Source organism: Octopus bimaculoides, chromosome 12 (assembly GCF_046866305.1).
Source record: "Octopus bimaculoides isolate indiv1 chromosome 12, ASM4686630v1, whole genome shotgun sequence".
Taxonomy (NCBI): Eukaryota; Metazoa; Mollusca; class Cephalopoda; order Octopoda; family Octopodidae; genus Octopus; species Octopus bimaculoides.
In genome coordinates this window covers 38,618,932-38,635,110 of record NC_142939.1, presented here as the reverse complement: position 1 = coordinate 38,635,110, position 16,179 = coordinate 38,618,932, and the positions used below count along the sequence as shown (strand labels likewise).

At 41.5% G+C, this 16,179-nt stretch overlaps 1 protein-coding gene across 5 annotated transcripts in view; it reads right to left on the bottom strand.

Annotated features, from left to right (window-relative positions):
• The window catches only part of LOC106867528 (zinc finger MYND domain-containing protein 15), a 56,544-nt gene that overhangs the window by 34,554 nt on the left and 5,811 nt on the right, over positions 1-16,179 (bottom strand). For all 5 annotated transcript variants that reach the window (XM_052972142.2, XM_089360929.1, XM_014912423.3 and 2 more), the window contains 2 exons: positions 13,441-13,559; positions 9,140-9,338 (listed from right to left, as the gene is read on the bottom strand). In XM_052972142.2, the coding sequence (XP_052828102.1) occupies positions 9,140-9,338; positions 13,441-13,549 (308 nt within the window). In that variant the 5' untranslated portion in view covers positions 13,550-13,559. The remainder of the gene's footprint in view (positions 1-9,139; positions 9,339-13,440; positions 13,560-16,179) is intronic.

Here is a 16,179-nt window from a genome sequence, read left to right as displayed (position 1 = left end):
GACGCCTAGCTGCCCTTTTGGCTACCTGATATAATTCTCTGCTTCCATCATTTTCCAGTCTTTTCAGGACTGTCTCTTTGCTTTTAAAACACTGTCAACCCCCTTGCTCCACCACATCTCCTTTGGTCTAGTTGGGACTCTGCACCAACCACTAATTTCATCCATAGCCTTCAGTAAATTATCCCTCAAGAACGTCCAGTTGTCCTCTAAGCTATGTGTCCCCAACACTTCCTCTCTTTCGTCAGAAGCTTCCATAAGGAAATCTCTAAATTTTTGTCTGTTTGCTAGGTCTTTGAGCTTCCATAGTCTTCTTTTCCAGATTGGTTCATTTCTCCTAGTCTTTCTAGCTCTAATTCTGAAGTCACTAACTCGTAACTTATGTTGGGTTCTACACGCTTCACCTGGAAAGACTTTGTATTTTTAAACATTCATCTATCTCATTGCCTGGTGAGGAGGTAGTCAATCTGGTTTATGTGCCCACTAGACTGATAAGTGATTAAGTGGCTGGCAGGTTTTTTGAAGTTAGTGCTGCAGATCATAAAATCATTTGCATCACAGAACTCCAGCAGTCTTGTTCCCTCCTCATTTCTAGGTCCAAAACCATAGCCTTCATGCACTCCCTGGAATCCATGGGGATGCTGTTCAACATGTCTATTGAAGTCATCGGCCATAATAACAAAGTCTTTGTCATTTGTCGTTGAGGTAGTCTGCAAAAGGACCTCATAGAATCGGTCCATCTGCTCATCAGCCAGCCCAGACTGAGGAGCATAGACAGAGATAACTGTTAATTTACCTGTGATAAGTCTCATGTTAATTATCCTATCACATATTCTGATCACTTCATTTACCATATCTACCTACATTTCTTCTAACAGTATACCTACTCCACCCACTCCATCATACCTGCCGATCCAGAAGAATTTGAATCTCTGTCTCTTACCAGTGAAGAATCTAGCTGAGGCTCCCCTCCATCTTACTTCTTGTACACCATATACATCAACATGGCGTCGCTCTAACATTTCAGCAATTTCCCCACTCCTTGCTTTCATTGTGCCGACATTGATGGTAGCAGCCCTGAGATAAAGTACTTGGGAGTGGTTATGGTAAGGTTATTGTGAGAATTTTGTCATCACCTAAAACAAAGATCTGTGAAATTGCTTGCCAGCTTGCATAGAGCTTAGATACAGAGTTTATTCAGTGAATCAAATGGACCCAGTCTCCCTTACCTCGTCCAACATCTAGAGCAAGAGCCAACAAGTGAGTATGAGAAAGTAGGGTGGTTACATAGAGCAGCTTAAGTATTATATGTCTAAATATTCAACTGTATATGACACACATCAGGGCACTTGTATGAGGGTTATAAGGAGGGGGTATAAGGGTATGCACAAAATATGTGTATTCACATACACAGCACATGAAACTCCAGGTGAAAATGTTACGAGCTAAAATGGTGGTGGTGGTGTGTGTGTGTGTGGGGGGGGTGTAATGGGTGTGCAAAAATGTAGTATTTAATAATAATAATTATTCTTATCATTAAAATATTAATACTAAATTAATATGCATGTACGTTTTAATTGATAAATTTATCTCAAAATAATAAAAACTTATTTGTTGATTCAAGAAAGGGTGAATGAGTGAGTTGTTGATTCAAGAGCATCAGCAAGGAAAAGGAACAATATTTGGGAATGTATTTTAAACATATGAAAGATGCTGCACGTAAACTATATATATGATGGGCTTCTTTTAGTTTCTGTCTACCAAATCCACTAACAAGGCTTTGGTTGGCCTGAGGCTATAGTAGAAGACACTTGCCTAAGATGCCATACAGTGGGACTGAACCCAGAATCATGTGGTTGGAAAGCAAGCTTCTTACCACACAGCAACTCTTGTGCCTATATATGTGTCTTTGTTTTTCCCCTACCAATGTTTGATAATCGGTGTTGGTATGTTTATGTCCTTGCAACTTAGCAGTTCCGTAAAAAAAGAACCAGGCCATAACGCAAAAAAGTACTGCGGTCAATTCATTCGACTAAAAAAATTCTTCAAGGTGGTGCCCCAGCATGGCCACAGTTTAATGACTGAAATAAGTAAAAGAATAAAGATAAAGATTGAAGTAATTAAAGTTTATTAAAATCTGTTATGTGCTACAGAAGCAGTATTTGATTAAAATAGGCATCTGTGTATCATACATAATGTAGATACATTGCAAAAAGGCAAATTAACTGTAATATTTGTTTGGAGATAATATCTCTTATAGGCTTACTGTATTTAAAAAACACAAAACTATATTAGTAGCAGACAAAAATCGTTCAGCAGTGATGTAAGAGCACCAGATACACATTACTGCTTTGTTGAGTTTTGTCAGCTGCATGTGGCCATTGCTAATTGCATGCTAAGACAGAATTCATGACAACTGATATAGGAGAACATTGAGTGAAAAATCACTGATGTTTCAATGTCTAGCTGAATAAAAGTCTGCTGTATGCAACAGAAGCAGTACTAGATTAAAATAGGCATCCGTGTTTCATACTTAGAGCAGTTACTTCATGAAAGGTGTTATAGGTGCAGGAGTGGCTGTGTAGTAAGTAGCTTGCTTACCAACCACATGGTTCCGGGTTCAGTCCCACTGCATGGCACCTTGGGCAAGTGTCTTCTACTATAGCCTCGGTCCAACCAATGCCTTGTGAGTGGATTTGGTAGACGGAAACTGAAAGAAGCCCATTGCACATATATATATATATATATATATATATATATATATATATATCATCATCATCATCATCATCATCATCATCGTTTAACGTCCGCTTTCCATGCTAGCATGGGTTGGACGATTTGACTGAGGACTGGTGAAACCGGATGGCAACACCAGGCTCCAGTCTGATTTGGCAGAGTTTCTACAGCTGGATGCCCTTCCTAACGCCAACCACTCAGAGAGTGTAGTGGGTGCTTTTACGTGTCACCCACACGAAAACGGCCACGCTCGAAATGGTGTCTTTTATGTGCCACCCGCACAAGCCAGTCCAGGGGCACTGGCAACGATCTCGCTCGAAAATCCTACGGGAGCCAGTCAGGCGGTACTGGCAACGGCCACGCTCAAAATGGTGCATCTCATGTGCCACCCGCACAAGAACCAGTCCAGGGGCACTGGCAACGATCTTACTTGGCTTGCCGGGTCTTCTCACGCACAGCACATTTCCAAAGGTCTCGGTCAGTAGTCATCGCCTCGGTGAGGCCCAATGTACGAAGGTCTTGCCTCACCACCTCAGCCCAGGTCTTCCTGGGCCTACCTCTTCCACGGGTTCCCTCAATTGTTAGGGTGTGGCACTTTTTCACGCAGCTATCCTTATCCATTCTCACCACATGTCCATACCAGCGCAATCGTCTCTCTTGCACGCCACAACTGATGCTTCTAATGTTCAGCTTTTCTCTCAAGATACTTACACTCTGACGGGTATTCACATTGACATTACACATCCAACGGAGCATACTGGCTTCATTCCTTGTGAGCTTACGTATGTCCTCAGCAGTTACAGCCCATGTTTCACTGCCATGTAGCATGGTTGTTCGTACGCATGCGTCATACAGTCTGCCTTTTACTCTGAGTGAGAGTCCCTTTGTCGCCAGCAGGGGTAAGAGCTCTCTAAACTTTGCCCAGGCTATTCTTATTCTAGCAGCTACACTTTCAGCGTACCCACCCCCACTACTAACTTGGTCGCCCAGATAGCGGAAGCTATCGACTACCTCTAGTTTTTCACCCTGGAATGAGATAGAAGTTGTTTCCTGTTTGTTTACAGTCTTTATTGCACCTGAACATCTGCCACAAACAAAAACTAACTTGCTAGTTAACCTGCCTTTGATGTTGTTGCACCTCTTATGTGTCCATAGCTTGCACCGGGTACATCTTATAGAGTTACTACCTACTCCTTTTCTACATACTGAGCAGGGCCATCTACCTGAAGGGGTTTGTGTTTTATCTACCTTCCTACTTATTAGGATTTGGGTTTTATCTAGGTTGACTCTAAGGCCCTTCAATTCTAGACCTTGCTTCCACACCTGAAACTTCTCCTCTAGTTCTGATAGTGACTCCGCAATTAGGGCAAGGTCATCAGCATAGAGGAGCTCCCAGGGGCAACCTGTCTTGAACTCCTCTGTGATTGCCTGGAGGACTATGATAAATAAGAGGGGGTTGAGGATGGAACCTTGGTGGACCCCTACCTCTACCCGGAATTCATTGCTGTACTCATTTCCAACCCTCACCTTACTGGCAGCATCTCTGTACATGGCTCGCACAGCTCTCACTAACCATTCTTCTATCCCAAGTTTCCTCATTGACCACCAGATAAGGGATCGGGGGACCCTGTCAAAGGCTTTCTCCATGTCAACGAAAGCCAGGTACAGAGGTTTATCCTTAGCTAGGTATTTCTCCTGCAACTGTCTCACTAGAAATAAGGCATCAGTAGTGCTTTTACCTGGCACGAACCCAAACTGCATCTCATCTAAATTGATTCGCTCCCTAATTAGTTGGGCTATGACCCTCTCTGTAACTTTCATAACCTGATCTAACAGCTTGATGCCTCTGTAATTATTTGTATCTAAAGTGTCACCTTTACCTTTGTAGCAGTTGACTATGATGCTGCTACACCAGTCATTGGGTATGACTCCTTCGTGTATCACCTGGTTCGTAATACGGGTGACTAGGCTATAGCCAACACTGCCAGATATTTTGAGCATCTCTGCAGTGATTCCTGATGGGCCGGGGGCTTTCCTGGTCTTCATACTCTTAATTGCTTTATCTACCCTGGTACTATCAACTCGGATAGCTGGTCCCTCTATTGGGTCGACATACGGCAGGCTCTCTTTCTCCCATTCATTCTCTTTATTAAGCAATCTATCGTAGTGGCATCTCCAGACCTCTTTCTTTGCATCCTCATTTAATGCAAGCGTACCATCATCCATGCGAACACATTTCTCTCCTACAACATCACTATTCTCTCTCCTACACTGTCTTGCAACACGAAATACTTCGAGTCTTTGGTCCTCACGGCGCAGAACATTGGCAAATCTTTCCTTATCTGCTTCCCCTCTGGCTAAATAAACCTGTCGCCTAGCCTCCCTTCTGGCACATTGGTACAATTCCCTGCTACCACCGTTCTTCCAGTCCTTCCAAGCCTGTTTCTTTTGTCTAATAGCCCTGTCTACCTCCTTGTTCCACCACCACGTTACTCTGGGTCGGGAGGGGACCTTACACCACCCACAAATCTGGTCGGTGGCTTTCAACAGGTTGTCCCGCAGAAATCTCCAATTGTCTTCCACGTTGTATGATGCTATATCCCCTTCTATTTCGTTAAATGCTTCAAGTAACTTGTCTCTAAGTCTCTGTCCGTTTGCAGGGTCTTTAAGCTTCCACACCCTTCTCCTCCAAGCCTGTCTAATTCTGGGCACCCATTTTATATATATATATATATATATATATATATATATATATGTGTGTGTGTGTGTGTGTGTGTGTGTGTATGTATGTATGTATGTATGTATATGTTTGTGTGTGTGTTTGTCCCCCCCCCCCCAACATCGCTTGACAACCAATGCTGGTGTGCTTACATTCCCATCACATAGCGGTTCGGCAAGAGAGACCGATAGAATAAGTACTACGCTTACAAAGAATAAGTCCTGGGGCTGATTTGCTTGACTAAAGGCGGTGTTCCAGTATGGTCGCAGTCAAATGACTGAAAGAAATAAAAGAATAAAAGAATCCTTCTATTTGTTGGATATGCAAATTTCACAAAGCAGGGAGAGACACAACTGTCTTCACATGACGTACTTCAAATTTCTCCACTAAACATGATACTCCAATAAATACAAACTCTCAATAATCTCAACAACTTTCACAAACTCTCAACAACTCCTACAACTTTTTTTGTCTCAACCAATACACTACTCTTTATAAGAGTTCAACTAGTCCATTCTTCCAATCTCACAAGGGTGTCAATGACTCTCGCAACAACAAAAAGTCAGTTCAATATATTTGACTTTTTGTGACGTATTTACATTCAGCACAATACACAGATGACTACTAAATTTTATTGTACGAGGGGGAGTCAAAAAGTAATGCCATTTTGTTTAGGACAGGTATAATTACCAACACAGGAACATGTATCATACATTAAAATGAAGCTGGTCCTCTGTGGATCACATCCCTACTTCTCAACATAGTCACCATTTCTCTCAATAGCAATGTTCCACCTTTGAATGAGAGCATGTATCCCTGCCCTGTAAAATCCTGTTGACTGTTTTTTGAGCAACTTTTTCACTACAGTTTTCACTTCCTCGTCACTGGACTATCATCTCTTCGGCCCCATGAAAGAGGATTTGAGAGGCAAACATTATTCCAGTGACGAGGAAGTGAAAAAGTGGCTCAAAGAACATTCAACACAATTTTACGGGGCAGGGATACGTGCTCTCATTCAAAGGTGGAACATTGCTATTGAGAGAAACGGTGACTATGTTGAGAAGTAGGAATGTGATTCACAGTGGACCAGCTTCATTTTAATGTATGATACATGTTTATGTGTTGGTAATTATAAATATTCTAAAGAAAATGGCATTACCCTTGAACTTGAGAGTTCGTTGTTTACAGTTATTTTCTAATTGTTCAATTTATGTTGGAATTTAAATCTTAATATTTTTTCCCTCACACTACTGTATGTGGATCAATTAAAAAGAACAACTAAATATTAGAAAACTGACGTTTTTATATTAATTTATGATGATACTTTTGTGGGAGTGCAAAAAATAATCAAGTGTTCTTATGGAAGATTTTAATTTAGCTCACTTTAAAACAGGATGTTGCTGTCAATGAAACAAGGACTGTTTCAAGTAGTTTTGATAGCAAAAGGGATTTTAACACTGCTAAATTGTTTAAACCTAAAATTACTGCAATCTTCTACAATTAACATCATCTTTCCATTAACATCATCATCATCATTTAACACCCGCTTTCCATGGATTGGACGATTTGACTGAGGACTGGTGAACCATGTGGCTACACCAGGCTCCAATCTGATTTGGCAGAGTTTCTACAGCTGGATGCTCTTCCTAATGCCAACCATTCCGAGAGTGTAGTGGGTACTTTTACGTGCCATCAGCACAAAGGCCAGTCAGGCGGTACTGGCAACGGCCATGCTCAAAATGGTGTATTTTATGTGCCACCTGCACAGGAGCCAGTCCAGCGGCACAGGCAATGACCTCGCTCGAATGTCTTTTCACGTGCCACCAGCACAAGTGCCAGGAAGGCGACGTTGGTAAAGATCACGCTCAAATGGTGCTATTTATGTGCCACTAGCACGGGAGCAAGACAGCTGCTCTGGCAACAATCACGCTCGGACGGTGCTCTTAGTCCTTCACTGGTACAGGTGCCATCATGGTTTCACTTTTGCTTGCCCCAACAGGTCTTCGCAAGCCGAGTTTAGTGTTCAGTGAAAGAGATGTTGGCATGGGTGCCAGTCGTCAAATTTAGTTCGATTTCGATTTCACTTGCCTTAACAGGTCTTCGTAAGCAGGATTTTTAGTGTCCAATGAAGGAATGGTACGCATAAGTGGGCTGGCTACATCCCTGACAGAGGCCTTGGATTTTGGTCACACTTGGCTTGCCAGGTCTTCTCACGCACAGCATATTTCCAAAGGTCTTGGTCACAAGTCATTGCCTCAGTGAGGCCTAATGTTTGGAGGTCATGCTTCACCACCTCAGCCCAGGTCTTCCTGGGCCTGCCTCTTCCACAGTTTCCCTCAACCGCTAGGGTGTGGCACTTTTTCACACAGTTATCCTCATCGATTCTCGCCACATGACCATACCAGCGCAATTGTCTCTCTTGCACACCACAACGAATGCTTCTTAGGTTCAACTTTTCTCTCAAGATACTAACACTCTGTTGGGTATGCACACTGACATTACTTATCAATCGGAGCATACTGGCTTCATTCCTTGTGAGCTTACGCATGTCCTTAGCAGTCACGGCCCATGTTTCACTGCCATGTAGCATGGCTGTTCGTACACATGCGTCATACAGTCTGCCTTTTACTCTGATTGAGAGGCCCTTTGTCACCAGCAGAGGTAAGAGCTCTCTGAACTTTGCCCAGGCTATTCTTATTCTAGCAGCTACACTTTCAGCGCACCCTCCCCCACTACTAACTTGGTCATCTAGATAGCGGAAGCTATCAACTACGTTTAGTTTTTCTCCCTGGAATGTGACAAAAGTTGTTTTCTGCACATTTTCAGTGTTTATTGCTCCTGAACATCTGCCACATACAAAAACTAACTTCCTAGTTAACCTTCCTTTGATATTGCTGCACCTCTTATGTGCCCATAGCTTGCACTGGGTACATCTTATAGAGTTTCTACCTACACTTTTTCTACAGATCGAGCAGGGTCATCTACCTGAAGGGGTTTGTGTTTTCTCTACTTTCCTACTTATTAGGACTTTGGTGTTAACTAGGTTGACTCTAAGGCCATTCGATTCTAGTCCTTGCTTCCACACCTGAAACTTCTCCTCCAGTTCTGATAATGACTCAGCAATTAGTGCAAGGTTATCAGCATAGAGGTGCTCCCAGAGGCATCCTGTCTTGAATTCCTCTGTTATCGCCTGGAGGACTATGATAAGTAGGAGGAGGCTGAGGACTGAACCTTGGTGAACCCCTACCTTCACTGTATTTGTTGCCAACCCTCACCTTACTGACAGCGTCCCTGTACATGGCTTGCACAGCTCTCACTAACCACTCATCTATCCCTAGTTTCCTCATTGACCACCAGATAAGGGAGCGGGGGACCCTGTCAAAGGCTTTCTCCATGTCAACGAAAGCCAGGTACAGAGGTTTATCTTTGGCCAGGTATTTCTCCTGTAGCTGTCTTACCAGAAATATAGCATCAGTGGTGCTTTTTCCTGGCACGAACCCAAACTGCATCTCATCTAAACTGATTCTCTCCCTAATTTGTTGGGCTATGACACAAACATTCCAAAATTTAATAATTACTATCCTAACCCATTATCCTAGATTTTATAGTTTACTGGGAGTAGATCCTATTCTCCTATGACAAACAAACAACATTCACATCTACAGAAAAAAAAAAAAGATGACTTACTGGAAGAGATCAGGTGTGTTGCAAGTCAAACAACGAGGTTTCCGGGATTTTCCTTTGAGAGGGTGCAGCATGGCTTCACTTAGAAGGTAAAAGATAGAAGAAAATTCTAGAGAAAGCATTGACTCAAAAACAGCACTTGTCAACTGTAAACCTCTTTCATCTTGGACGCAAAGAATTAGAGCAGTTTCTTCTTCTGAATCTGAAAGATATGGAAGCACATATAATATTATATAACATCATATAGGGTGTCCCAAAAGTCACTGACGGGTTTCGATTTTTAATAACTTCCTTAACTTTACAAATACATGCATGAAATTTTGATACAATATAAAGGACATAATGGAAATTAATATGCACGAGTCAAATTTTGCAACACCACTACATCACATATTAAAAATGACATCATTTAAATGGCAGCCATTTTCAACTTTGCACACCCGTGCTCTTTCCAAAACTTGTACCACAACACCCACAAGAGTTTCAGACCCCAGTTCTCTGATTTCTCTGTTGATGTTCTCCTTCAGTTGTACCAGGGTCTCTGGTTTGTTGACGTAAACCCTCTCTTTCAGGTATTCCCACAAGAAAAAATCTGGGCTAGTTAAGTGTGGGGAACATGAAGGCCATTCAAAGTAGACCTCTTACATGCTTCCAGCAAGGTGAAGCAACTGCTTATACTGCAAGAGCAACAATGCAGTTCCTATGGCAGTGCTTTGGAGAAAGAATAATCTCTCACTACGGCAATGTCAACTAGCCTTCACATTCCCCAGACTTGACTATCCTGGAGTTTTACTTGTGGGGAGACCCTGGTGCAACTGAAGGAGAACATCAATAGAGAAATCAAAGAAGTGAGGTCTGGAACTCTTGAGGGTGTTATGGTGGAAGTTTCGGAAACAGCACGGGCATGCAAAGCTAAAAAATGGCTGCCATTTAAGCGATGTTATTTTTTATATGTGATGTAGTGGTGTTGCAAAATGTGACTTATGCATATTAATTTTCATTATGTCCTTTATATTGTATCAAAATTTCATGCATTTATTTGTAAATTTAAGGAACTTATTAAAAATTGACTTTTTGGACACCCTGTATATATCATCATCAATTAATGTCTGTTGTCCATGCTGGCATGGATTGGATAGTTTGACCAGGGCTGGCATGCTGGGGAACTGTACCAGACTCCCGTCTGATTTGGCATGGCTTCTACAGCTGGATGCCCTTCCTAACACCAACTACTTTACAGAGTATGCTGGGTGGTCTTATGTGGCATCGTACAGGCACTTTTATGTGACACCACAGGAGTGCCCTTATGTGGCACCACACGGGTGCTTTAATGTGACACTACATGGGTGCTTTTACATGGTACTCCAACCCATGCCATCATGGACAACGAACTTACTTTAAATGATAATATCAACTAAAAATGTTCTATTTTAATTTATTTTATTGAGTTATGTATGTATATTTGTTGTGCAAAAGCTAGTATATATAGGTTTTAAACATGCAAGTGCATTTTACATATATTAATTTGTATTAATTTATATATATACATGCACAGATATTACTAGGAGCATGTAGAAGCAGTTGTCTCTATCATCATCATTATTTAACGTCCACTTTCCATGCTGGCATGGGTTGGATGGTTTGACTGAGGGCTGGTGAGCCAGAAGGTTGTACCAGGCTCCAATCTGATCTGGCAATGTTTCTACAGCTGGATGCCCCTCCTAACGCCAACCACTCTGAGAGTGTAGTGGGTGCTTTTTAAGTGCCACCAGCACAAGGGTCAGTCAGGCAGTTCTGGCAATGACCACACTCAAAAGGTGTTTTTTACGTGCTACCTGCACGGGAGCCATTCTGGCAATGACCATGCTCAAATGTTGTTTTTCAAGTGCCACCGGCACATGAGCTGGTAAGGCAGTGCTGTCAATGATCATTCTCGAATGGTGCTTTTTGTCCCACTGGCATGGGAGCCAATCTGTGGCCCTGGCAACGATCACACTTAGATATGCTTTTAACATTCCACTGACATTCATTTCACTTGCCTCAATAGGTCTTCGCAAGCAACGTGTATTATCCAATGAATGAGGGGTATCCATAAGTGGGCTGGTTATGCATATGTGTACATGTGTTATGTATGTATATTATATTATGTGTGTGTGCATATATATACATTTGTGTGTGTGTCCAGATTCTTAAATTCCAACGTCTTAGAGTAAAATATATCAGGGGAACAAAAATTTGGTTATGAGAAATATATAGTGCAAGCAAGTAACAGACAAAAGATGGACCTGTAATTATATATGGCATTCAATCAATCAGTATGTATGCTTGCTTGTGCAATGCAAATTACATACCATTTGAAGTTTCGAAACAGCTGTAAAGAACTATCAAGTACTATTTTTTTCTGCATGAAATATGTTCATGTAATATCATCATCATCATCATCCTTTAACATCCATTTTCCATGCTGGCATGGGTTGGATCACTTGGCAGGAGGACTGGCTAGCTAGAGAGTTGCCAACTAGATGCCTTTTAGGTGACACCAGCACAGCTGCTTTTTACATCTCACCAGTACAAATGTATTTTATGTAGCACCAGCACTAATGGGGGTTACCAAGTGTCTTGTTTTAGCAATGGTCTCAATGGTTGGATGCCTTTCCTAATGCCAGCTACTTTACAGAGTGTACTGGGTGCCTCTTACACAACTCCAGGATGGGTGCATTCATGTGACACTGGTATGGGTGTTTCTTACGTGGCACCAGCATCCACAAACCCACAAGATTAGGAACACTCAGCTGGAAAGGGATGCAGGGGATATGCTTGTATGCAAGGACAACTACGCTTTTACTTGGCTTGAAGTGTCTTCTCAAGCATAGTAAACTGCCAGGAGTCTTCGTCTCTTGTCATCTCCTCTGCTAGGCCCAACATGCAAAGATCTTCCAAGGTCTACCCCTTCCATTATGTTCCTTCCACAATTACAGTTTGGCAATGATTTAATCACATATTAATTGCTTCTTTATCTTTTTGCCATGATGTAACCAAATGTTGATGATTCTTCTTTATTTTTTCTTCTTTCTCTTTGGACTTCCCTGTTTCTGATGAAGAGCTATGCTCGAAACATTAACAACAAATCTCTCCCTTTACCGAGCGTCAAATTAACATATTTCTTGTGTACGTCCTCACACTCTTTTTTTCCTATTTTTTGTTTGTTTATTTGATGTATGTATGTATGTACATACACATGTATATCACTATCAACATGATTTAAAATGTTTTTCTATGCTGGCAATGGTTAGATGGTTTGACCAGAGCTGGGAAGCCAGAGAACTGCTCCAGGCCTCAATTGTCTGTTCTAGCATGGAAGGGCATCCAGCTGTAGAACTGGATGCATTTTATGTGGCACCAGCACTAGTGGGGTTGCCAAGTAGCTTGCAAGACAGAAACCTTGCAACTGAGAGAGGGAGTAGAACTGAGGGGAACAGCTGTGTGCCAAGTGAGAGATTAGAGTATAATAGAGGTGACAGAGAATGATGCCTTACTATAGACAAGGAAGGTGGGAGAAAGCGAGAATTAGATGGTGTTGGCGATGTATTGGGGGCCTACCCCTAGACAACAGTGGTATGGGGAAGTATGAGTAGTATAGAGGGGATATGTTTAGAGATGGGGAAGACATGACTGTAACAAGTGATGGTGAGAGAAAATAGCTGGGAGGAGGGTAAGGAAGATATGTGAGGGCATGGAGAATGTGTGGATAGGCACATGAGAGAGGCTGGAGGGGCCTGCAGATGGCTGGGAAGTTGGGGGAGTTTTGACAGAGGTCAGATGTGTGTGTGTGTGTGTGTGTGTGTTGGGGGGGGGGGCATGGCTGTAATAAACATGCTTGCATGTGTGGATGGCCACAGTTTTACTTAGCTTGACATGTCTTCTCAAGCGCAGCAAATTGTCAGAAGTCTCGGTGACTTGTCTTCTCTGTGAAGCTCAACACCTAAAGATCATTTCTCACCACATCCTCCCACATCTTTCTGGGTCTGACCCTTCCAAAGGTTCCCTCCACATTTATAGATCAGCACTTTTTTATGCAGCTGCTTCACATGACCATACCAGCACAGTCTTCTCTCATGCACACTACATCTGATGTCTCATATGTGTATGTGTTTGTGTGTGTAGTAACAGTTATGTAATCATGTGTGTGTAATGTAATCACGTAATTTCAAAATGTTACACTGCTCTAATTAAAAGTATTTAAAGGCTGAAGTTATTATATTAGAAGCCATTATTGAGATAGAACCCCCCCAAAAATCCCTCACCTTCAAGAATAGTTTTCTCAGCATGAAGAATCCAAAGAATATCTTGAACTGGCAGCTGAGAAATATTTGAGTCTGATACTGAAGTCATAATCTCTTCTTCATATTCCATTTTCCAAAATCTGGAGATAAATAAATAAAGAAAAAAATAAGTTCTTTTCCTTATGTTTACCTGACAAAATTGCTTTGCATTTGAAAAGGGACCAATGTGCCAAACCCCAACATAAAATCTGTTACTCTATCAAGAAATTCAGAGTTCAAATTCCATCCTTGCTGTCGTCCAATGTGTTCAAGTATTGTCCTCCAGCACCCACATCCAGATTAACTCTTATTTAATTATTTTAAAGCAGTGATAATGCAGTGGTGTGAAATCATATTTTGCTAAAGAGATTTCTCAGAATAGATAAGTGCAGGCGTGGCTGTGTGGTTAGAACTTTGCTTCCAAATTACATGGTTCTGGGTTCAGTTTCACTGCATGGCACCTAATCAAGTGCTTTCTTCTTTAGCTCAGGGTTGACCAAAGCATTGTGAGTGAACATAGAAGACAGAAACTATAAGCCTGTTGTATGTATGTAGGTAGGTACGTATGCATGCATGCGTGTCATTGCGTCCATGTTTTCCCCACCACCACCACTTAACAGCCGGTGCTGGTTTTTTTACACCCCCATAACCTAGCGTTTTGGCAAAAGAGACCAAAAGAATAAGTACGAAACTTCAAAATAGGTACTGGGGTCGATTTGTTCGATTGACAGTGTTCCAGCATGGCTGCAGTCCAATGACTGAAGCAAGTAGAAGATATAAGTTATGGATATATATATATATATATATATATGTGATCTCTGTGTAACAGAATTTCTTTTTATCGTATTTTCAAAGAATAGTCTGGTTAATAATTTCATAGAACATTCTTACAAATGCAAACATTGGCAAAAACATACATATTCTGCATTCAAATAAAAATAAAGGTTTTTATAAAACGCTATCATATTTACCCGTAATAAGTAAATACTTAAAATAGTTCTAATAAAACATATTAGTTTTTCCCTCAAAGGTTAGAAGATTAAAATTACTTACGATTCTAATTATTTATCTATACTTTCGTACTTTATCTATACTTTCGTACTTAGAGTATATTTTAAATCTTGATAAACCATTGTAACAACCATAACATACTAAATTTATGTACGTATGAACATACTGGTATGGGTGTTTTTATATATACGCGTGTATCTGTGAGAGATAATGTGTATATAGATATATATATATATATATATATATATATATGTGTGTGTGTGTGTCTGTGTATACATATTTAGGGTTTTGTATAAAATAAAGATGTTTTAACTGATTTTTCTGTGTACATATACGCATTATCATTTATATTTTCACTCTTACCCTTGTTTTGACTCTTATCAATATTATTTTTTTTAAATATATAAATATGCATTTACATATGATTTTTTGGATGTTTATTTATTTATTTATTTATTTATGTGTTTCAGCCAAGTGGTTGCAGTCATGCTGGTGCACCACCGTGATTTTCACGTTCCTTGCATGGCTCTTCTCCCCCACCTGACATGGTCCAATCAAGAGTTTTGATGGCACATCTGGTGTATAGGAGAATTTGACATAGCTGCCCTAAACTGCGTCTCATTACGAGCCATTGGTTCGTCTGGTATCGTGGAGAGGAAAGCGTCGAGTTTTGTCTTGAAGACCTCCGCATCCATGTCTCTCAAATATTTTGGCAGGGCATTGAAGAGCTGAGGTTCTCTGAAACCGAGGCTGCTGCAGTATCTCGTTCTTATGTGAGATGCAGTGGACGGTACCTTTGGCACCATGCAGTGGCGACCCGTGCGGGCATTCCTGTAGTACTTGATACCAAAGTTTGGCACCAGTCCTTCCAGTATTTTCCATATGTATATTATTACATATCTCTCCCGCCTGCGCTCCAGAGAGTAGAGACCTAGTGCCTTCAGTCGCTCCCTGTAGTTCATCTGTTGGACTGTGGCGATCTTTTTTGTATAGTGCCGCTGAATTGCCTCGAGTTCTGCTGTCCTCCTAACACTGTGTGGTGACCACAACTGAGAGCAATAGTCTAGGCGGCTCAGAACAAATGTCTTCCATAGAGTCAACATGACTTTTTGATCCCTTGTATGGAATGTCCTCAGTATCCACCCTGCCAGTTGTCTGCACTTTGCTGTCAACTTGACAATGTGCATGTGAAATGATGCATCACTACACATGTTGATGCCCAGATCTCTTACTGTTTGTGGTTCTGGGATTGCAGTACCTCCAGGCCCTGTGTATGCCAGTTGGGAGGTACTTGTGGTCTTGTAGCGCAGTACTTGAAATTTTTTTTGCATTGAACTGCATATTATTTTGCTCTGCCCACTCATATATTGCATTTAGGTCATTCTGCAGGCTTACAATATCATCAGGATTCTTTATTGCCTGAGACATCTTTGTGTCATCAGCATAGCTAGTGACAGTGGCTCTCCGAGTGACCGTGGGCATGTCCAGAAGGGCCACTATGAACAGTAGTGGCCCCAGAACAGTTCCTTGTGGAACACTGCTCAATATTTGTGTTTCCCTAGATAGTTCTCCATTGGCTGTAACTGTCTAACTTCTACCATTCAGGAAGTCATGCAGCCACTCTCCTAATTTACCAGCTATGCCAAGGTTTCACAGCTTGTGACATATCAAGCCATGATCAACTTTGTCAAAGGCTTTTGCAAAGTCGAG